Source organism: Pipra filicauda, unplaced genomic scaffold, assembly GCF_003945595.2.
Source record: "Pipra filicauda isolate LSUMZ 115617 unplaced genomic scaffold, ASM394559v2 scaffold130_size2058158_pilon, whole genome shotgun sequence".
Taxonomy (NCBI): domain Eukaryota; kingdom Metazoa; phylum Chordata; class Aves; order Passeriformes; family Pipridae; genus Pipra; species Pipra filicauda.
In genome coordinates, this window is record NW_024103774.1 from 751,409 (window position 1) to 778,441 (window position 27,033).

Sequence of the window (27,033 nt, forward strand, 5' to 3'; positions counted from 1 at the left end):
TCACAGATATTTTGGCTAGCCACTAACTACAGCTGACCAAAATTTGATCTTACAAAATAAAATCATCAAAAATCTTGGAGTTTTGTACGTATTTACTGAGCATTATTGAGACTGCCCCAAGTTTTTTCCCACATCAAGAATCCTTCTGAGTCAGAAACGTTTTGTGAGGCATTAACTAAAAGAAAGAGGGTGAAGAAAAAGTAAGGCAGAAAAGCTGGAAACTGTATAAGGTGACTAAGTATCCTTATTGACAAGGGCATTCCTGGAGAATGGGTGACAGTTCTACTGAGTGACAAAAACCTTCAGCATGCTGCTTTGTCCAGATACTTGTCAGGCTATCGCCTGTGTCCCTGTGCCGGTGCTATCATGGGATACCAGAGTATCTGCTCTGTTTTCTGAGTTGCGCTATGTGACCTTTTAAAGCAGTGCTCTGGTTTTGCTTTTATAAAAGGTCACTGTTCTGCAGTACAGTTACTGAGAATGAAACAAAAATGGGGGGAAACCTTTCTGAGGACCTAAGTCTTTGAAAAGAATAGAGCTAAGGGAAAATGAAATTGCTCTTGCTTTTATAGTGACACTCAGGTATGTATGTTACTAAACATGTGCAAGCACGTTAAGTCTGATTCCACCAGCAACAAATGTAAACTGTAAAAATCAGTGTGTAAAGGTATATATGGATGCCACATAAGAATGCAAGGAACCAATACCATCAAAGCTGTGTAATGTGGACTGACTCTTACCTGCTTAGGGCTTGTCACCTCTGTGGTGGACTGATCTTTGGAAAGCAAACTATCTTAGTGCAAAATGGAGTCAGGAAGGAATCTTTTAGTTCACTATAGAGGAGGAAAAGTCTAGTGCTCAGTGTCACTGCCTGCAACTTTTTTATTTATCTACATTAAGACATACGTTAAATGCCTACTCTAGTGAAGTATTGTGTAAGTAAACTTGATGCACACTCTTAGTGAAGGACTGTGGATTTTTATTTTCACATTCTTATGATATCTAAGTGTGATTGCTGGAACAGAGCAGTGTTTCATCTTTCAAAACTGGAATAGGTGCCTTTGAAATAGAACTCATTTACAGACTGAAGAGAAATAACATACAGCTGAAGAGAAATAACAATGTTCTTGCAACATTTGGTGCACTTTTTTCCTCAAAATTTCCTTTTCAAATTCCTACTGTGAATATTTTATGAGGTTTCTTGCGTCCATCAGAGTCAAAATTTAAAGTGTTTGAGATATATAGACCTTTTTGTACAAAAATACTGTGGCATTATAACTCCTAAATTTGTACAACTATGATAATCACAGACTACATTATTCTGCCATTCTCTTTAACTGATCTCTCTGAAGTGTGGCATTGAGATTTTAAATTATGACGCACAATAATGCTGAAAATATAACCCCTCTTTAAACATGTTAACATTTCTATTTTCAGCATTGTTGCAAATAGGTTAAACTACTGGTTTTCTGAAGCCGTTGGAAGAAAAGTATGTGTTTTATTTATCGCAAGTAGCATACAGTACAGCGTCAACTTCAAATTCTCTTAGTCTGAAGGAAAAGCTCTTTTGAAGAAGGGAAACAATGAAAGTTGTGTCAGAGGATTTTCCATAATGAAGTTCATTTTGAGCAAAAGTAATGTCCTGTGTAACTGACAAAGCCAACAAAAAGCACAGTAGATTATGAGTACAGGTGCTAGAGTGTGTTTGGCTGCATTTGTTGGGTAAAGGACGTCTTTCTGAAAATGATGGCATAGGTCAAAATATTAGAGAGTTATAGTGTGTTTCTGAAGTTCCCAGGCTGAAAGTTGCTTACAGGATACCATGTAGTTTTAACAATGCATGGAGTACAACTGAAATAAAGCACAAGTTTCATGAAGCAATCAGAAACTGAGGGAAAAGATTAATTGTTCAATATTATGGGGCAAGGTAGCAACAGAGATATTGTTTATAAGAAAACCCAAACAGTTCCATTTTATCTACGTGCAAACTAGCCAGTTTACTGTGAAAATAGAGTAAAAAATCTCAGGGTGTAAGTTTATTTCTTCAGTTTATGGGAAAGAATTAGCACTGATTTTTTTTTCAGGGAAGGACGTCAATTCCTTATTAATGGACTTCCTTCCATAAAAAGATAAGATGTTTGTTTAGAAAACTTTATTTCTGTGCAACTGTTACTAACAGGAAGGTCCTGCAAAAGGGGAACATGTTTGTTTCCAGTGAAGCTAGCACATTAATAGAAAAAGAAAAAGATGGTATTCTGAACTTTCAGAAGGTTTTTTTCTTTTTTAGCTCTCGGGTTTCATAAAATTGTGTAGGAAATCAAATACTGCAGCTGTTTACTAATACCTGTAGTTTGACTTTCCAAACCAATAAGCCCATTATTTTTAACACATTGTTATGTTCCAGGCCATCCAAGCACAGATGATTCTTTAGGAATGTATATCTCATCTCCCTGCCTAGTGGTTACAATCAGAAATTCCCATGTGTATGAAGACAAGGGTGTTTTAATTCATGCTGTACATTTAGATTCTCTCCACTCACTTTCCTGGATGAGTGACTTACTGCAATATAATTTTACCTTATTGCAGCTTTTGTTCCTGTGGGGCTTAAAATAATTTATCTCCTTGTGGATAAGGCCTCTGCATAAACTTACTTTTTATTGCAGCAACATTAGTTTTCCGTGTCTATTTGAAGGTCGTATTCCCTCTGTAACTGTTTTAAATCTCCTCTAGAAAATATTCATGTCTATCCAGAGTGTGCTGAACATGCACTAAATAGCTTGCAAAAGAATTCGGAGTCAAAGAAGAGTCTACAGATTTCTTCCCTGGAGACTTCCCCCTGGTTTTTTTAAAACATTTTCCAAGTGACACTATTTAGAATAATGAGAAGTCACCTGAAAAAAATATTCTTCAAAAGACCCAGGGTATGTAACAATTTCAATATGTAATCCAGGAGGTTTGATGCTTAAGAAGCAAGGAGGTCCCCTCCTTTCTTAAGTTGCAACATGGAGCACACACTATCCAAAGAGTAGATCAGAACAGTGTAGGCATGAGCTAAAACTGAACACCCTTTGCAGACAGTCTCTGTTGTCTGTCACAGCGCTCTAGATGATGTGCTAGAAGAGTTGGGGCCACCTTAGGGTGGGCATAGTGTAAACTGATTCCTCTACCTCCCACCAAAAAGCATGCACCATATAGACAAAATATAAGAGAAGACATGTATGAGTATGACATTGTAGATAGAGTACAGAGAGGAAAACCACGCGTGAAATCTGACAAGATTACACATTAGAGAATTATTCAGTCACTTTTCTTTAAAAGAAACAGAAGTTTGTTTTTCTTGGAAAAAACTACGCTTTTGGAAGAACCTGGAAGAACTGTCAAATTGAGTATTAGAGTCTCTTGAAAGCTGCAAATCAGTTTATGGGAATAATTACTTTTTCATTTTTTTTAATATGTATGGGGAAATACAGAAGTTGGAGCGAGGGGGATGATAAAGACAGCCCCAGGGACGTTTTCAAGAGCCTTTTCTATGAAAAGGAGTGGTTTATTGAGAAAAAGATCATGAGGCTTTTTGGAGACAACATAGAGGTAGATGAGGGTTCTTCAGTGCCTTCATGAGTTAACTAGCTCTGATGTCAACTTCAAAAGTCTGAAGTGCAACTTGTAGACTGTGGTAAATGAACTGTGTGCTATTTCAGCCGCTGTGATTTTCAGAACAGAAGCGCTGTCTCACAATACGTAGATGTAACAAACAGAGGTATCTGGGATTTGTTACTAGCCAGTCAAATTCCTGTACTAATAGAAGAATAGGACAATATATCAGATACAATATTCTAACATTTGTTTCACAGGCTTTAATCTTAGTTGTTCTGTGGCAAGACAGTGGGCTTATATATTATGTATATTATATATTATGTATTGTTTTTAGTGCAGGTGAAGAACTGGACTCACACTTCTAGAAGATTGCATTATAAACCAACACAATTTTCAGATTTATTTCCATGTTTATATAGTTTCCTGTATGTTGCTATAGACAAACTAATGTACGTAACATACTGTGGATTTTACCCTGCTTCTTATGTTCCTCTCTCCTCTCCATTTAGATTTCAAGCTTGGGTTGCTGAGGATGGTTATTGACTTTGAATTCTTGGTCAAGGCCATAAATTTAGAGCAGGATACTTGCACCCAGTTTTTTACCAAGGCTAATGTTTTTTCACCACTTGTAACTTATTCATTGAAGAGCCTTACTCACATGAATAAAAAGGAATATTGCAACCAAAGAGAGCTTACTCAGATCATTGCTGGCAGTTTTCTTTCTCGTCGTCTGCCGTTAAAATAAACCAATTTTATGCCTAAATGGCAAATTTACCTTTAAGAGAATCATTTTAATGTGAACAAATGTAAATGAGACTTTCCTATTTTTCTTGGAGAAAATAAGATACACTAAAAATTTGCCAAATTTCTTGCTTACATAGAAGATATTTTCAGTAATTGCTATAGTTTTGCCATCTTGATGATTTCCTATACTGACCACTACATAGGGTGGCTTTTTTCTTTTTTTTTTTCTTTCTTTTTCAAGTGTTTCTGTACTCCTGTTGGACATAGCAGCCTCCTGCAATGTGTGTTCTCTGGTTCTACTGCGTATTGCACTTGAAAGAGTTATGATTCTGCTGGCAATCGTTGATAGGAGTGCTGCAGAGCTATCAGGACCCTGGGTTAGGCGTCTTGCCTTTGGTAGGGTTGCCTTTTTCACAGCAGAATTTGTGTCTATTCACTGTCATTTTATACATAAACCAATATAAATAGAATGTGTAACAGGGACTGAAAGCTTATGTCCCTCTTATTTGATTGAGCATATTAACAAGTGTGTCAAAAGAAGGAAAAATACTCTAGTGAAATGTCCTTTTGGAAGCCATTGGATTTGTGCCCATCGGCAGGCAACCCTGAAATACTTTAAATGATATTGCAAGTGAGCACAGCATGTAGTGAAAACATACCTGGAATTCATTTTGCTGGCAAGAACCATAGAATAATGTTCAAGTAGTAAAAGTAAAGGACAGGTGGTGAAGGAAATACATTTATTAATAATTTTATGTTGAAATAATAATTAACATGCTAAATTTGTTCAAAGAATTATTAAACCATAGACTCATCCAAATTTTCAGAATCAGTCTCTGAATTTGCAGTTCTCAAATTTCCCGTGTCTGTGTGTGTATGCTACAGGCATGGACTTGGAAACCACTTGGAACTGTGACTCATTATCTTCTTTAGAAGTAAGAAGTATTTTAAAGCGGTGGCCAGAATTTTTAGAAATGGTTAGCTCAGCTGTCCATAATTAGGAAGCTGAGTTTGGAGCTTGATGTTTTCTGAACTTTTAAGATGTCAGAAGCTACGTTTGGTTGCTCAGCAACTCAATGCTGGCCACTGTGATTTTAATATCATATTATTTTTCACTGTGCCACCTTCTGTTGCAAAAGGAGTTTAAATTGAGATTGTTAGTATAAAAATTTGAGCAAAGCAAACATTTCTTCCACTAATGTCCCCCCAGCACAGCAGGGTTTTTTGCACAGTTATCTTTTATGCATGTTTGCACAAAGTGATAACCACTCTTCCTCCTTACTTCTTTTAATTGAAGGCCACAGATTTGTGGTTAGCTGGCTGCAAGGATAATGTTGATCGGTATGAAATCACATTTTTCTACTGTTCTCCACAGGTTTTCAAAATTAATTATTTTACTGCAAATTAAGCCCTAAAGTGATGAATACAGATCCTGTAGGAACAGCGTAGAGTAAGTTTTTGGTATGTACATCTATGTCAGTAAGGATGTCATCAATAGAGCTCTCTGTCTGTGTGCCTTGTGAGTCCTGAATCTGCTTTGTCCAGAGTATTTCAAATAAATCTGGTATGTCAAATAATAATACTCCTACAGTAGTCTTTCCTTCTGAGAAACAACCAAGTGGTTAGGAAAAAAGAACCTGATGACAGCCTTTTTTTCTCACATATTTTCTTGGACTATGAAAATGGTCATTTTATGGAAGAGGCATGATACCAGCAGGAACTGCAATTGTATGGAAGTCGAGGGGCGGAAGAATAACAGCTGAATGAGAACATCTACCACAACTTCTTACAGAACTGAGATATATTGTAGGCAGGTGTCTAAAACCCACTTAATTAACATTACCTCTAGAAAGAGTGTACTGTCACCAGCTTAATGTCTTCTACCTCTTCCTTTGTGCATCTACTGTAGTTTATTATTGTCATAATTTCCCTCTGACCAGAGTCCTGTATCCCAAGAGCAAAAGTTTCCAATTAGTTTAGATTTACCTAGTTGGTTGATCCTAGTTGTTGTAGAAATTATTGTAGTCATACTTGGAGGAGGGGTTTGCTTGGTTTTTGTACTGAGACAGGATAGGTTTATGCTGTAGGTATTTTCTTCCCTTCTACCTTGTACTTTATTTCTGTACTATTGTGTAAGGTGAAAGGTAATGAGCAGTTCATGGGGGACATCTGACAGTTGTATTCTGTTTTAATAAGAAACCCAGAATTCAGCAAAAGGGTGGATGGACTCAGATTAGTTATCTCCCTTTCATAGGTTACACCTAAGCCAGAAATGTCTACTAAAGTCAACAAGATATGAATGCATGTTTTTTTTATCATCTTTCAGAAAGGAAGGGAGGTTTCTTTTGACTAAGAGGTCTTCTGGGTGAGGTCTTCTCAACCTTTTTCTTATGACACATTTCCTTTCTCTCTTAAGTGTTCTGTGAATGTATTTTTGTTTTGCTTTGTTTTGGTTTGGTTTTTTTCTGTGGAGCATCCAGAAGTCTGCTTTGAGAGTAACAGATACTTTTTTTCACATTCTGAGGAAGGATGCAATGAATCAGTTTCTGTCGTAGGAAAAAGATATTTTTCAAAATATGTCTTTTACTTTTACAAAATACTCCATCTTCTAGGTCACTTCTCAGGGTTTTGTAAGTTTGCTAAGGATATGAAGGAGGATTTGTTCCAAAGGAGACGGGAGAACATTTGACTGACTTTTTAATTTGTTTAAAATGTTGATTAGAAGTTAATTAATGACTAGGTTTGTATGTCTTTTTATTTTTTCTGATTCAATTTTCTTTTTGTGCACAAAGGCCTGAAAATGTGAATGGTGCATGTTATTTTTAAAAGTTTCTTTGCCTTTGTTCATTAACTAAGGATGCCATGAGTGTTAGCTATGTTCTCCAGTGTTTGTGGCAGACTTGTTAGAATCCTCAGGCACTATGGGATATCTCTCGATGACATTTTTGTGGTGAGGGCAAGGATATTGAATCTTTATTAAAGATGCTCTTTGTTTAGGACACTATTCAAGTGCCTAAGTTACGTAAGCCTTAAAGAAGGAACATAGTTTTTTGTATTAGAGTTTGGATATTAGATGCTGGAGTGCACATTTACTGCTGTATAATGCCAGATTAGGAGGTTGGGGCCTTTCTGCACAATAAGAGGCAGTATTTTAATAAGGTCAAAGAGTATCTGTGTCTATCTCTATGTTGATACAGATTAATAGATATTTACTGATAAACCGATTAAAAATGGAGATTACATTTATTTCTCTGTATTTCACATCAAATTCATTTAGCAATTGCTTATTTTGGATGTATTTGGCTGTAAATACTGCATGGTAATTACAAAACTTTCCATTAGGCTTTTAGCTCCTATCTCTTTTTGGTGCTTTTATTCCAGTCATTCTATCTGAAATTTTGTTTAGAAGCCTATTATTTAATTTATGCATTTCTATACGTGTTGAGAGTTTATGAGTACGATGGCATCTTTTTCCTTTGCTCATAAAAACATATAGAAATAATGTATTTTGTCTTACTCTTTGGCCAGGGGGTTTTCTGCTATTCTCCTAGGATGGTAAAACAGTTCAACTTTGCTTTACATTTTTCACAGGTTAAGGTTGTTGACATAGGCAGATAATGAACATCAAGCTTGTATAACAACATAGTTAAGGAATGCACTTTAGTTCCTGTGTCTAAGGAGCACGCTCTAGTTCCTTTGTCTGAGCAGCAGTTGTGCAAAGTATTCTCAAGATGATGCACTGGAGACTGCAATGCTATCTGAAATAGAAAAGATTGTATAAAATAACTGTATCAACTGTATCTGTATTAAGTTTCTTTCTACTATGTGGAGCAAAGAAATAGGGAAAAAAATTCCTGAATAGTATAGCTAAATGCTACTGATGTCACATTCTGGGTTTTCATGAAGAAATTCAGAGAAAAAAGTTGAAAGGTAGAGTTGGTGTTTGCAAAGTATAAGGAAAATTAAAATAAATATAAGCCTCCTCACGTGGCTTCTATATTGGACAATTTACTAGAAATATAATATAGAATTTTATAATAGAGAAATTAGCTACTTGGTATCTTTGTAAAGATAATGAATAGAATAAATGTAGCTTTAGTAAAGCAGAAATCCTGCTTTACAACTCACTTAAAGTGCTCTTGATGCATTCAGCAAACAGATAGATATGTGTGATCTGGTTGATACAATCTGTCTGGGTTTCCACAAAGCTTCCAAGTTCCCTCATGAGGAATTTATTGAGGAAAATTAGTCTCCATTCCATAATGAGGAAGGTCATCTTACTCTTAAATAACTGGCAGTAAAGTAAAGAAAAAAGGAATTGCGGATTAGGAGTAAATGATCCTCTCATCTAGTGGCGGAACGTTGCAGCAGCTTTGGAGTATTTGAGGACCAACGTTCATCGTATTAAGTGACTTGGGAATAAAAATGGTAAAGTGACAAAGTTTATTGCTCCTACTTAAGTTATCCAGCTAGTAAGGACCGATGCTGATTATGAAGAGCAACTGTTGAAAGACCTTATGAGATTGAGTGCTGGCAGCACTTGCAGGTGAAAGCAGTTAAATTCCATGTAGGGAAGTGTAAAGTAGTATACATGAGAAAAGGCACTCTGGATTTCCTGAAATACCTTGCAAAATGTTGATCTCTCAGTTGGCAATAAGCAGTTAGGAAGATCTTAGAATCAGAAAACGTATTTATTTGAAAAAAATCAGCTCAAAGCTCAATGGCAATCAAAAAAGCAAATCGTATTCAGAGCATTTTTGAAGAGAGGAAAAGAGGGTAAAAAGATACATTTATTACACCATTGTATGTGAACTTTATTGTGCTGTCTTAAATACTACAACAGTGTTCCCCTTGTTCCAGAAGGGTATTACAGATTAGGACAAGACTCATGGAAGGACATCAAGGGTAATGAAAGGCGTGGAGTAGTTTAGTACAGGGACAACAGTGAAACTTCAATAAACCATGATTCTTCATCTTGAAAAAAGTGACTGAAGACTATGATAGGGGATTTGACTGTTCAGCCAACCATTACCAGAGCATTTGAAGCTAGTAGGAAATGGGCAAACCCCCAAAGCCAAAGTGTGTTTTTCTTCATGCAAGCAGTCCACCAGGGTTGATGTGGATGCTAAAAGTTTGTATAGGCTTAAGAGGAGACTGAACAAATGCTGCAAGGATGACAATTCCATTGTGAATTTTTAAAAATAAACCACACCGGGAAATCTCTGACATGAAGATGATTGGTGGCTGCAAAAGTTTTTGTGGGAAGGTAGTATTGAACATACTTTTCTTCTGCTGTTCTCTGTTTGCCACAGTCTGATACAGAAGCCTGAGCAGAACCCTTGATCTAACCCATGCAGCAGTTTCTGGAGAATATCCAAGAGGGTGTGCCCAAATAATTGTCTCATATGATTTGATATCACTCCAGAAAAGTAATTCGCATCATTCACAATGACTTCACTAGGTCTTCTTATCAGTGGTAATTTGATGACCAGGCAAACATGTCTCTCATTTAAAAGCAGAAACAGCTGTCTTTGATTGCTATTCCCAATCATCAATCTCTTTGTTTAGTGCTCCTGAGTGCAAAACTGCATTTGCAGAATGAAGCTGTAAGTATTGCCAGTAAATCCTATGACCAATAAGAATTTTGCACCATGAACCCTCAAGCAATTTGCCTGGTATAGATTTTACAACTTAGTAGTGTAACTGCAGTATCAAAGAGCCCCACGGGACTCTGAGGGTCATATTTGCAGCCCCCCCTGGGCTGCATCTCAGAATATTGAGATGCACTTATGCAGCTCATATTGCTGGTGGCTGGGAGCTTTATGGGTGATGTCCAGTGCACTCTACTGAATATGTGCCTTTCACTGACAAAATAAAAGCAGCATGAAAAACTTGATCCCTTTGCATTTGAACTCAGTATCAGATCCAGATGCATGCCAGATATATTCTCTGGATTTCAGGTCCTCTGAGGAAGGCACGGTTGGGACACTTCTGTCTTGTGCAATGGTGGGGCTGTTGTTTTACATAACAAATGATGATATTTCTACCTTTCAGGAAATCACAAGTTGAATAGATCTCTTCAGGTGTGCTACTTCCCTGCATCTATCCACTTTTGCTCAAAGGATCGGGAAATATTTCTTAAATATGCATAAAAGTGGAGCTTTTCTTAAAGACTTTCACTTAATTGCCTGAATTTCCAATTTGAAGGCCATTTGTTAATTTTTTCCTGAAGAGCTTTAAATATGGCATTGAGTTAGCTGAATGAGAAGTATTCATACTTGTTCACGTCTGACAAAACAATGCTCAGATGGCAAACATGAAAGTAGCTGACAGCACATCAGATAATGTTTGCTGTGCAGTTTGGATGTTTAATTTAGCTAACAGCTGCACTCTGGTTTGGATAAATGATGCAGGCCCAAATTAAAAGAAAAGAGTAAAGTGCAGTGATGGCTGAAGGCTTATCTTGCTGTCATGTAAGGCATCAGATTTAGGAAGGCTAAAAAAAGCTGCTAGAGAAAGGGAGTAATTTGTGCTTCTTTTATGAGAGAAACAGTTCCAAAAATTAGTTCTGGTGTATGTACACTTAAACACATTAATTCTTTTAAAGTGGTTATTAAAGACTACAGCTAGATGATGCATGCAGTGTAGAAACTACTTTCTCAACATCTTCAAAGAGTATCAGTTAAGGATATGTTATATTTTAATATTATATTACAGAATTTTCTTCTCTATGCATCTAAAGAATTCCATTGTTTCAGTCCAAATTGCCACCCATCCTCTATACTGCTCCTAATGCTCAACTTTGTGTTGCTGCACATTTATTTACTAGCAGCACGTGTCTCAGCTTAAAACATGCAGAAAGCATTATAGTAATTTTAGGTAACAGATTTTTTTTAGGCAGCCAACTTATTTTCCAGCAGCTTTAGTGTCCCTTCTTTTTTTCGAACGCGTCCTGTAATTTTAAGTAGAGTAAGGTGTCCCAATGTGATGAATTAATTAAAAGGAATCAGCTTTCTCAGACAAGAAGTAATTACCTGCAGTTGATTATAATTTTTCCTGAAGTTTGACCAGTGTGAACTAGGATGTTAGTGTAGAATTTCAGTGGAAGTTTTCATATTAGCCAGAAGCTGCAGCCTCTCAGAAGTGCAAGGGGAGGTAAGACTCATTTTACAGTGGACCTTTGAGAATCTCTCTTTACTCAGATCATGTTCACAGTCAGTTAATATGTTTTGCACCAGAGGAACTTAAAATTTTGAAGTCTGCTTTAAAATTATGTCTTTTTATGAAATAAGAGTATTGGTTTTTTAACCTATGAAAAAAACCCTGCTACAATGTAAGAGGAATCCACTGATGGCTTTATTGCAGTTTTAGAAATAGTTTTTCTGAAACTTTGTCTAGGAAATGGTAGCAATGTCAGTTTAGTGGTGATTTATATTGCTTACCTACTTGAACTGAAGGCTGGACTCGGTGAAGCGCTGAGTGTTTCACATTTTGACTTGGACAGGCTGTTGCTTTAGAGGAGTGGAAAACGTAATTACAAAATTTTGTAAGATTCCTCCGTGGTCTACTTTCTTGTTGTTTTCTGAAAAGTAGTCCAGTCCTGCACTCTAACCTGTGTAGATACAACCTCTGAATTAACATCAGAATGACCTGATGATGCTTAATATGTATACAAGAACACAAGCAAGGTGAGCTTGCAGTGTCTTTATATTACAATTTAACATACATCACATAATAATCATGCAAGAATAGAAAATTTGTTTGGCAGGAAGATTTCTGGTTTCTTTGCAGGAAAACATATGTCTGGAGAGTTGAGTCCTTGAATTATGTGCAAGAAAAATCCTTGGAATAGTCCTTCTGCCAGCATCAATAGCGCTCTTGATCTTTTGCAGTAATCCAGTTGCTTCTGGCTGTGAGTTCATGGTTCACCTGCCAACTGTTTCTGAACAGACTATACTACCTGCCTTGGGAATAATACCACAACTTACCATCTGGTGAGATCATGATAATATCACTTGACCTCCACATGTGGTCTCTGTCAAGCACTTCATTGAAAACTGGCAAGACATTATGGCCGGAACATACTGTTCTATGCAGCCCTGAATTTTGGCAGGGTTGCAACATTTAGTAAGTAAACTTCATCTGGCTTGCAAGTCTCAGACAAATAGGACAGGCTGATGTCATCATAAGCTTTAACTCTCATTAAAGAGAAAGTATGTGTCTAGTAATTATGAGGCTTTGTTGGGCACAGTATTTAGGGGAAGTTAATGGACAAAGATCATTTTGAGCAGCAAGACTTCTAAAGAACTGGCATTCAGTAAGCGATGAAAAATGACCCTAACATCATGCTTAATTTAGAAACTGGCTTTGCATCGCTTTTCAGATTTTGCTTCTAACTCCACCTTACTTAGATCCTAAATTAAAAAGGTAAAGAAATTACAGAATAGAAAAATTAACTAAGTAATGTGTGCTGTGTAAATCAGGTTTAATTTTATGGCTTAATAGAATACCATTCTAGTTACTGTTTAGCCAAATAAGAAAACAAGGGGAAACATCACAAGTATAATCTAGTAAAAACTGTTCTCTGCTACTTCAAGCTATTTTTCACAGAATTGTTAGAGTTAGAAGGGACCTCTGGAGATCATCTAGTCAAACCCACCTGCAAGGCAGGGTCTCCTAGAGCAAGTTACACAGGAATGCATCCAGGTGGGTTTTGAATGTCTCCAGAAAGGGAGACTCCACGACCTCTCTGGGCAGCCTGTTCCAGTCCTCTGCCACCCTCAACATAAAGCAGTTCTTCCTCATGTTGAGGTGAAACTTCTTGTGTTTTAGTTTATGGCCATTGTTCCTCATTCTGCACCACTCTGGGCACCACTGAAAAGTCTCTGACACCATCCTCTTGGCACCCACCTTTGAGATATTTATATGCATTGATGAGATCTTCTCTCAGTCTCCTCTTCTCTAGACTAAACAGACCCAGCTTCTGCAGTCTCTCCTCATAAAGGAGATGCTACAGGCCCATAATCATCTTTGTGACCCTTCCCTGGACCGTCTCCAGTAACTCCTTGTCTTTCTTGTACTGAGGAGCCCAGAACTGGACACAGTACTCCACGGGTTTTTTTGGGTTATATTCACAGTTGTAGCCCAAAAGTAATGGAAATAGGGAAAGCAGAATGTAAATCCAGTTCCTGTGATGGCATGCCACTTAAGTTTTTAAAGGATAGATGATGTAGGTCACTGTGAGAAATAGGTGTGTCATTTTGTTTGCAGTGTGCCCATCTTAATGAGAATATCATTTCTCAAACCCTGACACCCCATAGACAACCCCTGAGCCCTGTTCAACTCTGTGTTGGTGGCACTTCCAGGCATGGTGTCATGGTTTGAGATAGTCCCAAAATCTAATTCCTTAGCTCCATCCCCCCTCCCACATCTCAACCTAATGTGAGAGAGGTTTTTCCAGACAAAACACACCAGACTCAAAGTGGGGAAAAGGGAATATATTACAATGACTGTACAAATAAATATAACATCACATTATACACATGATCATAACTATCTCTACCATGATATATAGTATTTACAATGGATCAGATCTCTTCTCCCCTCCAAATAAAAGTCCAGGAGGGAAAGAAGGACAGATCCCTTCCAGTCTCTGAACAGCAGCATCTTCTGAGGCAGCAGGTTTCTTCTCATCTCATGCAGCAGCTGATAGCTGGCTTTCTGCCAGCGTCCACGAGGGAGGTATTCAAGCTCCCCCGGCCCCATCGCCTCACAACCGAGGGGTCTTCCGTGGACTTCGTAACCCCAGACAAAGGTCGTTTCACCACGTCATATCACGAAGACACAGGGGGGTCTTCGTGACGGTCTGGTATCTCTTGCAGGGCCTCTGTGCCCTGTCTCTCAGGCTGCCACCGTGGCAGCAGTGCGAGGGGGGGGGAAAGCCAAGGTCAACTCCCCCTGCATTCCTCTCGGAGCTCTCTAGCTCCTTTCTACAGTGCATGTCGCACTTCAAGGCTCTTTCAAGTAAGAGTCCATCATCTTCCTCCTTCCAGGAGGTCTCAAAGGAGTTTTGGGGATCTGGTATCAGTCTTACCCCCAAGAACTCTGTAGCTCTCAGCTGCTGGCTCTCCTTTCCTCGACTCTCCTTCCAGGAGTCTCCTCTGCAGTGCTGCATGTTGCTTCTGCTGCTTCTTCAGTTCAGGTTCTTATCTCTGGCTCTCTGCCACTGTTTCTCTGGTCAGCGTCGGCTGCTGCTCTGTGCCCATGGAGAAAACATCTCCCGGCATACTACAGGCACCTAGCCCAGCTTTATGCTGTTCCAGGTCCCTGCAGCCCCCAGCCAGGGGCTGGGAAGGGGGCCAGAGGCCCCAAGGGGCTCAGAGCCCCTACCTCGTGGCTCTACAACATGGCCACCTCTCCAACAACAACCAACTACAACTCTTCTTTTTCGGTCTGGTTGTGATATGTTTACATTTCTGCAGGAGCGCCCATTGGGCAGAACTTCAAAACTTCCAGGGGTTTCCACCCCTTGGGGTCTACCACTTCTCTTAGCCTCTGGGGAAAACAAGGTTCAAACCACTACACATGGATAGCAAGCAGTGTGCTATAGTGCATTTCTCTAACAAGTCTTCACAGCAGAGTCTATTTGTAATTTCGGATGACAAAAATCTTATATTTCTGGGGGTTAGCTTGATGTAGAGACATGTTATGCTACAGTCCTAGTAATACGTCTAATTGACACTGTGGTACTACCTTATTATTCTCCCTTTTTCTTGGTGTCAGAAGATTGTGGAAGTAGGGGCTTTTGGCTGCCCTTCATAAGTACTAGAAGGAACTAGACTTGACTAGGCATTTACAGTGGGTAGTGGGAAGGAATGGCACAGACCAGGTAATCTTTAAAGGTCCATTCTATAGGTTTCATGAAATTGGAAAGAAATTGGAAATTGTCACTTGACTTATAACCCATACCATGTTTCCCCGGCATTCTGCGTGCCTGCAGAAGGAGAGGGCTGATAGAACAGGGTAGAACACTGGAAATAAGTCAGGTATGTTTTTCTCAAAATGGAGAAGACTGCTAAGGATTGCCTAGGATTTAGCACTAAGTACTAGAAATTCAACTTGGCTATCTCTACAGAACAAAATTTTAAGTCTAGAGGGAAACTTAAGCTCCAGGGAAGTATGTCCCTTAGTGGCAATAGAAAGGGTAGGATTCTCCTTGCTCGTTGTCATACATTTGTGTGAATTGCCTTCCACTTTCTAAAAATCCCTACACAGATTTTAGGCTACTGACCATCCCTTCGGCAGAAAATTGGACAAAGATGCAAAATAAATTTTGCCAATCTTTATAACATTTATGTGATTTTTAAGGACAGACAAGCAGACCAACCAGTCATCCAGTTTATAATCCAGGGTGTGAGACTGAGAAAGAAAAGGTGATGTATAAAATCCTTAGTCCAGTTCAAAGGCAGTCACTCAAGATGATGACATTGATCATATCAAACCCATGGACAAAGTTGTCAGAAGAAATATGAACTGCAGTCCTACTGTGTATTTTGCAGTCTAATTAATGTTCATTGTTCTGTTAATTATATAGTTCTAACTAAAAAGATAAGCACAAATATGAAATTAAAATCTGGTGGTTGTTTTTGCCATTTTTCTCCTCTCTAGAGGAGAAATTAATCTTAATAGCAGGTCACTTTGTGGTGGTTTTAAAATACAATTTTTAAGTGTTTGAAGAGTTTTTGTTGGTGTCCCCCCCCTTAATGAAGGCATAAATGAGGAGGATTACATTGTATCTAGAGAAACGAAGGAAGTTCAATTCTTTGCCAAAGCAAACATCCGCAGTCTTGTGTAGTCTACATGTTTCAATGCATGTGAAAATATTTGGTGTTGTAGAGCGATTTCCGTCAGTGGAAATAATACTGCAACTAGAAATGAGATTTTGCAAAGAAGGAAATCAGAGCTATCTTGGTAATTTAACATCTCAAATTCGTTTATGGATAGTTTCCTGTCTCACACATTTAACTGGACAAGCTACAGTGTTTAAAGATTAGAATGAAATTTTTAACTGCCCTTGACCGTGACATTTCAGAAAGGGTGTGTTCAATAAAAACAGATGGAAAAATGAGCTTGCCCCTTCACCTTGTACTGCCTTTCTTGTGTCAACTAATTTAGCTTTTTGTCACCAATCAGCCAAGTATTCAAGGACATCCTTGGCTTTTGTCTTCTTCATTTTATGAATAAAATAGTTCAAGAATGTAGCAATTTCCATAAAATCCAGTAATGCTAAGCTTTTTGTCTTTTATTAAGACAGATGTTTCTGCAGTCACAGCTTGATTTTTGATAATGAATACTAAATTGTGTTAAATATCCTGTTTAACGCCAAAACTATAAGAAAAAATCTGAAATTAAGCAGCATAGGCTTAATGATGCAAAATTTTGTAATATCTGATTAAAATATTAATGGTAAGGTTATTTTCAGAAGAATGATGCAGTTTGCACTCTAGTTCTAAGCCAGATTTCCCACTTAGCACCTGAACGCTTCCAGCAGCAAAGCCACTCAGAAGCTGAGGCCATGAGTATGGCTGGGGTGAAGCCGTCAGGGGAGACAAACACAGTGCAAGGAAGCACAGTGCAGAATTTCAGAGTCAGAAGTGCGTGCCCTAATAGAGAGTGGTGTTGTCGGGTTTGAAAAGTGGTTATCTTACTTGAAGAGTTGCTTGTTATTACTGTGGACTCAAACTCACGTTGGCAGTAGCTTGGGAGTCTCCCATCTAAATCTGTTCCACAGGAGAGTGACATGTCCAGAGTAACACAAGCTATTGTGTCTAGTCAGTCCAAATACCAGTCATGCTATCCTAGCATACGTATTCATATGGTTTATTTAAAACTAAGCCTATTATTATTTTATTATTCATTTTATTATCAGACATGTGAGATCCTACACTGAAAAATCAAGATGTACAGAACTAAAATGACCAACGCAGAGAAACTGCTTGCTAATTTCTAAAGTGTAGTTATTTCTATGCATTTTATCAAAATGACGAGTTTTCCAGATAATACCCTCTTTAAAATTGTTCCCATGTGCCAGACTTTTTAGTATCTCTGTGTATGTTGTTTTTGCAATGTGTTGTTTCATTGCATGGGATCTTAGCAACTATTTTAAGTAACCCACACAAATACCTTCTGTACCATAAGAACATGTTTTTGGGAGACATCGGACTGCTGTCTTTGAATGCAGTTTGTAATGTACGTGTGGATTGGACATTCATTTTTTAATCAATGGGACACTACTCAATAAGGAAACAAGGTAGAGAAGTTCAGTGCTGAATAGACAATTTTATTCAGTGTAACTTACAGTGGTCAGCCTCATGGATTGCTCATACACCCAGTTTGGAGAGCTCACTGAATTTTCCTTTGTCAATATATGCCAGTGAAAAGCCTAATAATGTATGACCTGTCCAGGGAATATTAGACATATGAGTAAATGTTGTTTAAGACACATTAATGTTCAGTTGGGACTTCTTGTGGTTTCTAGTGCTAGACATGTTGAAGCATCTGTTGCCCTGTGAAAATGCGGAATCAGCTCGGCAGAATAGCTTTTGTATCATCAAGTTTAGTGGAAAGATTTATGTTGCCATTCTGCAGCTGAAAGATTTATCTCTCTGATTTTCATAGAACGACTCCTTTTGGATCAAAATATTTTTTCCTCAACAGCTTTAAATTATGTCATAGGAAAATATCTTTAAATCTAAACCCATAAATCTTCCTTACATACCAATCTACCTCTTGTCTTTCATAGAATGCTATAAAGGATCAGGGCAGTTATGACTGTATCAGGAGTTTAAATCTTATTAATAAAACATGTGTCTTTTTTTTGAGAACATCTTGTAAAATGGCTCATAATTATTTCAAGATTCCTTCAAATCCTTTGTGAAGGGAAGAAGTTTGTGATGGTCCCACACATAGGTTGGGGTGATGCTGCTGTTTGTTCAGTTACAGGTTAGCTCTGATTTTTTTCTGTGGATTGCATTTAAACATTCCTGTAATTCATTAGGCATTCTGACCGCACACGATATCATCACCAGCAGGTGTATCAGAATCTGACTTGCTTAAATCAGAGTGTATGTCTGGAAACCAGTTTGTAATGAGGGCATGCCAGTGATTGAATCCATGTGTTCTTTTTCCAATCCTTTTTATTGACTTCTAAAAATTATTTCTACAGTTATTCACTGTTTCCATGAATAAGACCATTTCTATACACATTAGCCAGTTCTTCTGTAAAACAATTAAAGATCCTGATGTGTAACATTGCGTAAAAAGTAGAAAGAAGCAAGAGAGTATATGAGCTTCCTTCACACAGTTTATATCATATGCTATACTCAACATCCATGGGACATCCCTTAAAAGCAATCCTTATTCCAGACATAATCCTGTTGCTGATATATGTGTATCACCTGTAGCTATGTTTAAGCAAGAAGAAAATTGCTTTGAGGAGAATTTTGTTAAATACTGAGCCTGGAAAATTTTTAGGTTTTCAAGATTTTTCCTTTTCTATGGCAAAATGATAGGGATAATAGGAAAAAAAAAATCTGTTGTCATAAGACAAATGTTTCATGTAATGTTTACAAAAATATTGGGAAGAGTGATTTGGATTTTGAAACACAAACTATGCACTTTTTTTTCCCAACATCTAGTCACATATTGACTAGACCCACTAAGGGGTTTTCTATTAAGGCACAGTTAGAACTGTTTAGATCTGTCTGTCAGTCATCCAGACTTTCTCCAATAAGTGTGGATGCCAGCTACACCACAGATACCTACAGCTGTTCAGGGAAAATCTGTTCCGGGTAACATAAGAAGGTGCTCTTCACTTTTAGTGTGCTACAAAGATGCAGCTCATCCTGGTTAATGTGCTCTGTGTCCAGTGCAGCTACTACCAAGTTTCTCTGTGAGGAGGATGCAGGTTCACCAAGAGGGGGTGGACAGTGTCCAGTTGTCATGTGGCATGGTGGTTAAAACATCATCCTGAAAGGTGGGATTGGAAGGTTTCTGTTTTAGAGTGTAGAGGAAGACTAAGTGAGGAAGGGAGACTCTATTCATGTCCTAATCTTTGAAAATTAATTTCTTCTAAGATTTTTTCTCAGTGTAGGAAAAGACACCTATAAATGATTGCCTTTCCTCTGAACTCTGATGACAGCTTTAAACAGGGTGAAGCTACTATTTTTTCATTGAAATCTTCCACAAAAATTGTATTTTAAGGGTTCATTAATCCTCTGGATTAAAGGAAATCTGATTATTATTGTTTAGGCCTTTGAAATAGTAGAAAACCACCAGGCAATTCTGTAATTCAGATAGTCTGTATATATAGATCTATATTCTGTATATAGATCTTCAGGAATATCAGGACAGACAGAGCAATTAAGTCAAAGAAGTGAAGACTGAGGAATGCCAACAGCATGTCGTGTGGGCAGCTCCCATTACTCTCTGGTTCAGTTAAGCCTGGTACTGACTGGTGTTGTCAGTACCTTTCAAATATAACACTTCAACAGATTTTTCTACATGTTTTTAGTATTATTATTATTATTATTTTTCCAGAAAAAGGAAATAGAGCTAAGTTCCAACAAGCTACAGAAAATATTATTCAATCCATTGAAATTCAAGTCACTTATAATAACATTTTTCATATTTTTAGAAGCAGCATAAGTAGTATGAAGTCTTGACATATCAACAAGCATATTGCAGTTATTGGAAGCCAAGGTGTTTCAGATCTTCAGAAGTATGTTTGTGAAGTCCAGTAGACATTAAATAGAGTACAGTATGATCTCATATCATGCGGGCAAACTGTCAATTCTGATTCTTCTCTCAGTAGTCCTTAAACAAGAATTTCAGAGGAAAATAAAAGAAATGAGAGAGAATTTATTCCCTATACCTACCAGTTGGAGTATTCAACCATAAGTTAAGGTTTGAAGAAACCAATGGAAAAAGAAGATCATGCTATGGCTCAAGCTTAACACTACACATAGTGTCATACTCGGCTCTGCTGAGTGTTGGGCTCTCTAGTTCACTTTTTCCAAAACCATCAAATGCCTACTAGACTGGTATTTCTGCTGTAACACTCACCCGCAGGTCTCATCTCTTTCCTTTTCTGAGTGCAATATTAATGTACCTCTTTAATCGCCTGTTGTCACTATAAATGCTCATTATAAATATGCTGTGCTGAGAAATTAGGTCATATGACAAACACCTTTTTTTTCAGTTGCTGTCAATTTACAACATCAGTAAAACATATCCTTTTCTGTGCCTATTTTTCAACTGCTAGATATCACAAGGAGCATCCCTGAATGATTTAAGGAAAAAGAAGAGGCGTGCCCCTCTTCCACCAACTGCATCTGCTCCACCCACTCCTGCCATGCCAAACAGGACAGAAGATAGGGAAGACAAGAAAAAGAGCACAATGGGTGAGAGGCGTTCTTTTCTCCTATATAATCCCTATGCATGTGCTTTCAATGATTGCTGTTTGAAGTTGCCTTAATTCTGTTACACCATGAGTTTGGAAACTTTTGTAACTTGGGGAAAAAAAATACACTTCTCTGCAGAATGAAAGTCTGGAAATAAGTCTTTGTATATTGCCTCTTTTTTTTTTCTTTTGAATAGCACTGTTCAGAGTACCATAAGGTAGTAAAATGTCGATAATACTCATCAGATTATTTGAATATTTGACACAAGGTTTATATACAAAAGCACTAGCCCTGGGCCTATTCTGTGCCTTTAAGATCATAATCACTTTGCTAGTAAATGGAAATACAGAAATAGTAAATGAAAATGCTAGTAAATGGAGACAGGCCAGGCAATACTGAATGCATATGAAGCCAAGAAGTGGCTAGAACCGAAGTACAGCCAGCTAGTCCAGTGTCTCCTCCTGTTCCTAAAGCCTGAAGACATTTGATTTTCATGTAGTCTTCCCAAAGTTTGACATCAACTGACGATATTCAGTAAAGTTTTTCTTTCAAATTTAGTCCTCATTTTTGTTATAAATCGATCTCTGCTGAGTCTTTAGCTAATCAGTAGAAGAAAAGAACTGGTACTCTCGAAGGAATGACAAACTTAGCTGGAGACAACAAAAGAAGTTGTAGCCTTCAGCTGCATGTGACACCACATTTACTCATACAGGAAGACTGAAAAACATTTTCCCTGTCGTTATCTGACTGGTAGCTTATTCATATTGGTGGAAGCTCTGCCCAAGTGAGGACCCAGAGATTATGCTTTTAGCAAGCAAAGTGATTTTATGATGGGTAAAGATATGAGATAATAACCCCACATATTGAAACTCATTTTTCAGTACATTAAGAGAATCATTCTTCAAGTGCTGTAATGCACTCAGTGCACTTCAGTTCATGCCTTTGACCTCATGTTTCATAAAGTGCCTGAGACATACAGATATGACATTCTGTCATACATAATTGCTTGCATTACAAATGCCTCACAGTTTAGAAAGAAACCTCTTGGCTTTGTTCCAACATTTATTTTCAGTAGATGCTTCACATCTAATGCCTCAGCATTTATGTAGCAGCAGGAGTCCATTATCGTGTGACATGTTCAACTCCATTGACATCTCTTATTTAAACCCTCTAAGGGGAATATTATCACTGTGCCATATAACACAGGAGTTTTCATCAAATTTGCTTACTTTTAACCACTGCAGATGTCACACTGTTGTTTCTTGTGCTTTCCCCTACTGCTGGTCACTTTTTGATGACATTTGATGCATTAACTTTTTGTAAGTGTTCATTTTATTTTGCATTGGTACTCAAAATGTTACAGGTGAAATAAAACAGAACAGAGCCAATTCAAGTCCATTCAGTACTATGTACATAAGTGCTTGCTGGCCAGACCCTGCTCATGTAGGATTCTGTAGTATCGTTTACTTTAATGGAACCTTATTATTTTACACTGACAAAGAACTCGTCCCACAGTAACCCTGTCTTCAGTGCTTTTCATTTTCTGCTACTTTCTTGAATGAATGTGTTCATTAAAAGAAAAAATGTTACAGCCAGAGAAGGTTGGTAAAACAGCCTCTCTTTGGAGCCCTTGCAAGAAAACAATGAGAAAGCACATATGGCTCTGAAAGCATGAGATAAAAGCTGTGAAAAAAGCAAGACTGTAGTGAGGGGAAAAACGTGCTGCAAGAAATAGTCAGCCACATGATGGAAAAAGCATTAAAGCTACCTATGTATCTCTCAAGTTAACCACGTGAATCAAAGCAAAAGATTCTATCAAAAATATTCGCAAACTGGCAAGTTCACTTCAATAATGAACCATTTACTGTGACTACAAAGTATTGTGCCAAATTTCCTCAAAGCAGTAAAAAAGTTCTTGCATGTTTGCCAGCATTAAATTGTGTCTCTGGAAGATATTCCTCTGGAAGCTAGTGACTCCTAAGTAGAAAATCATAATGGTTTAATCTTTTTTCCTCCCTCTCAGTGCTGCTTCCTTTCTCAGCAGCCCCAAAGCATGAGCCTGAGAGTATAGGAATGATCAGAATGGATCAAACCAAAGATGTGTCTGTCAGTGTCCATCTTCAGCAATGACCACAGAAGATGCTTAAGGCAGGGTACGAGAGGAGAACAAGCAGGTAGTCGTGGTTCCTCAGTGCACTTTCAGCCTCTAAGGACTTTCCAAATTACAATAGCTCTAGTTTGTATACTACAAACAGGCAGCAGCTTTTTCATATTGGAAGTGATTCATATAGTGCAAAGATGCATGTATTTGTTTTGTTATTGCACATAGTGTAGAAATAAACCTCCAGCCAAAGTTATGAGCATTTCCTTTGGTAGATTCAAACACTGTTTTGTAGAAAACAACTTAATCATCTGCTTCTCTACAACGTCAAAATAATAAAAACCTATTAAAAAAAAAAAAAAAAAAAGAGCAGAAAAACCTGTAAGATATCTACTTCAAAATACTAACCTGAGGAATCTTTCTCTGAGAGTAAGGAAAATAGCCACAAAAAGTATCCTAGACGTCAACAAATTCAGGCAGTTTTGCATTTTAGAAGATAAAAATAAAACACATTTTTCACATTTTCATACATATCTTTTTTAATTTTTTATATTCAGCTATTTTTCTCCTTCCTTATGTCTGGCAAAACCGGTGATTTTAACTGTTAGTTGTAATGTACATGTATGTGCTGGACCCGATTCTGGTTCCGTTGCTGTTGGTTTAAGAAAGACCTTCCTTTTTCTTCTCCCTTAGTTATTTGGGAGTAAACAAGAGCAGAATTAGACCCAGAGAGACTTTGGATGTGGGTAAGGGAAAATCAATGTGTTTTTAAAAAATAGCAATAAACAGAGTGATCATTATCTTGCAATGAAGTAACTAGTCAATTGATCCCCCTGTAGGTGATGGACGGCGGGTGCCACAAAAGCCTCCTAGAGGCACCACTCGTGGTCCGCCCCAGTTAGTGATCCCCCCACCCCCACCTTACCCTCCTCCTGGCAGTGACATTGTGGATCCAACAGAGTGTTACAGAGAAGCAGATGTTACAGCGCCAACAGAGCTGGTACCTAAACGTATGTTTGAAAATATATGTATTTTCATCTCCATTCTTTTGATGATTGCTTTCAGGGTTAGTTTTTCCAGACTTTCCTCTCTGCTCTTTAGACATCGGTGTCTGTTTTTCCCCCTTTTTTCAGCCTGTTGTCTTTCAAAATGTCCAATGCAGTGTAACTAATGAATGTAAAGTAAACAAAACATTTATTTAGAGACAGTTTTGCAGATAATACCTGGTCATTGTATAGAAGCATTTAAAAATAACCATCAAGCTTTGTGGCTATGCGCAACTGAAAGGAAAAAATCTGTTGTATTAATTCCCTGTGTTTGTTTTTCTGTACTAACATTTTTTTGATCTCCCCAGAGACAAGCTCCTTTGAGAGTCATAAGGTCTATCAGTCTAGGTTAAGAACTACAGGGTATTCCCTTAGGAAAATTAAACCATTTACAGGAGCTGTATATTCTTAACATCTTTCTTGGCATCTCTGGATAGTCCTTTGTGTCTCTTCACCTTGGGGCATAACAGTTATCAGACAAGTACAGTATTTTCCACGTCCTTGTGTACTTGTGAAAAGCATGTTTTCGTGCTACTATTTCATGCTTATCCACTGTCTTTAAATCTTTGTACACAATCCAAGTCTTTGATCATGTATTATGTTCCCTGTGGGCTTGCCCTGCACACCCATGTAGATCCAGTAAAAGCAGCAAAGCTCTGTACATTATGACATCTCATGGACGCACTTCCTTTGAAGGCTAGGACGGTGTCTCCTAACCATGGGATAGAGAAACGTCTCTATTAGCTACTAAGTTGACAAAAGATCTCTTTCCAGGACATTTTCTTTATCAAAAGTATTCTGTAGGGAACAGTTACTCTGATAAATTAATGTTGGTGTGTTTGCTGTTGATTATCAGCAAAATTTAAAGCATTATTTTTCATATCTGTGCTGAGGAAATACAGATTGATGAGTTTTATTGGGGGAAGGGAAAGAAATTAAGAAGATCATACTAACAGAAAACCTGAATCTTATTGAGGATTAACCCTAAGTCATTTTTACCAGTGTATGCACAGAAACCATATAATACTTAAAATCTTCTTTTTGTTCTAGATACCATCAACTTGCCTACAATGTTTTCTTTATTAAAAATCCATTGTGGCCTTCTTTGCATTTATATTTCTACTTCATTTGAGTTTCTATCACTGTTATTTTGCAATGCTTTCCTGATCTACCTTGGTGATCAAATACCCTTTAATCAATGCAGCACTGATTTAATCAGTGTGATCATTTGCTCTTAAATAAACACAGCATCTCAGCCAAAAGGATTTGATTAAGCTTGTTCATAGAAACATAACATGAGTTTTTATTATCCTCAATTTACTGAGAGCAAGTGCTTAGTGGGTACTTATTTTAGACTTAAAGCATCAGTTGGAGAGGGACAAGTTTAGCTTTATAATTATGCTGTGTCCTACCTAGATAAAGATAAGTGTATAGATTTACACAAGAGAAACGTGTATAGATGTACCCATGAGAGACAGCAGCACATACAACAGATGTTAATTATATTGCTTAATGCCATTCTGAAAGGTACTTAGATACCGTAGCTATTGAGCTGCGTAAGAACAGTTTTGCAATGATGTTTTTTATTGCCTGAGAATGCCTCAAGCAGTGCAAATAGGACTTGGGCGGTAGATTCAAAGAACAACAGAATTTTCAGTCTTCCTAACTCTAAGCTTAGTAAATGTGTTTTCTCATAGAACAAGGTGGGAAGGACGATAAGCCACTGATGCCAGCCGTTGATGAAAGGCATATTTGTTCAGAAATCACTCTCTCAAAAAAGCTTTCTCTCATGAAGATTGTGGTCTTCGTTTGCTGAGTGGGTGACTGTAAACAGCAGTATGTCTTTCACAAGATAAAATTCCCATTCAGAAATTAAAATTCTGTGATCATGTGGAGTTTAATTTCTTACTCCTTATGATCTGCCACTGTCTGTGGGGCACCGTGCTTCACCCCTCATTCCGTTCCAGCAAACACAGAATTGTCCCATTGTTCTCTGGGAAAACCATCTTGAAGAATTTTCATTTCACAGAGAATAGTGGCAATGACTCTTCATGGAGTTTTCCAAACTTATGGGGAGTGTAAATAATTCATGAATAGGGCCTTTAGTAAGATACTTGGGCTTTTCTGTCTCAAACTGCAAGAATCCCTTCCACAAACAAGAATGCAACAGTTCCTCATAGTTTTTGCTCTTTAACCTTTATATTTTCATTACATGACCTTTCCTCTTAACTTTCGGTATGGTAGAACCTTAGCTGCATGATGTTTGCATGTTTCAAATGACGTGTTTATGGGATCCTTTCTCCTTCCTTATCTTACTAATTAGATTGTTCATGACCTGTGATTCTACTTTGGGAAGGCAGAAATGGAGATTGTTGCCTCTGTTGCATGGCGTTTGGTTATCTCACATGGTTTGTAAAGTTCCCAATATATGAGTCAATGGTAAGCTCTGTGCTACTTTACCTCGCATAAAGAATGCACATAATGAAAGACTGCTACACCTAGACAAGTAATTGAAACATGCTGTCTTGAAATGTTGTCAGCTAGCTCATTAGAATAACTTCAGTATTCTTGTGAAACTCCACAATTAGCCCTTTATTTGGCTAGTTATGGACTATCATTGAGATATGCTGTAAGAAATTAAAAGGTCTGTGAAAGAAAATAAAAAATTAGCCTTCCTGTAGAGTGAGATCCTGAAGTTAAAATCTTCACTCTGGCACTGGATAAAGTACTAATGAATTCAAGGTTCACACTGGGTAAGGGCTTGACTACTGATTGATTTGCAAATTTCAGAAAGTTTTCTGTCTTTGAAGAAATAAAATCATGATTTGTACCTGTCTTTGTTTTTAACTATAGATCAAAATAATCAATCATTGCTTAATGAGAAAGTTTTAAGGAATGAAGGAGTGGGTATAAGCATTTACCAGTTATTTTGTGTAGAAGACATGGATACTACTAGTTGCTGGATAATACCAGGTTAATTTTAAGGAACAAGGAGAACAGAAAGGAGCCTTGTCCCTATATCTAATTTTTAATTTTTTTCATTATATGATTGACATATGAACAGGTCATACAAGCCACTTGACAAAAT

At 37.7% G+C, this 27,033-nt stretch overlaps 1 protein-coding gene across 2 annotated transcripts in view; it reads left to right on the plus strand.

Moving 5' to 3' along the window:
* COBL (cordon-bleu WH2 repeat protein) overlaps nt 1-27,033 on the plus strand; it is a 155,924-nt gene that overhangs the window by 83,247 nt on the left and 45,644 nt on the right. Inside the window, exons 10-11 of one of the 2 annotated variants that reach the window (XM_027743588.2) lie at nt 20,660-20,798; nt 23,739-23,909. In XM_027743588.2, the coding sequence (XP_027599389.2) occupies nt 20,660-20,798; nt 23,739-23,909 (310 nt within the window). The remainder of the gene's footprint in view (nt 1-20,659; nt 20,799-23,738; nt 23,910-27,033) is intronic. The other variant, XM_039378185.1, reaches the window with a different exon arrangement.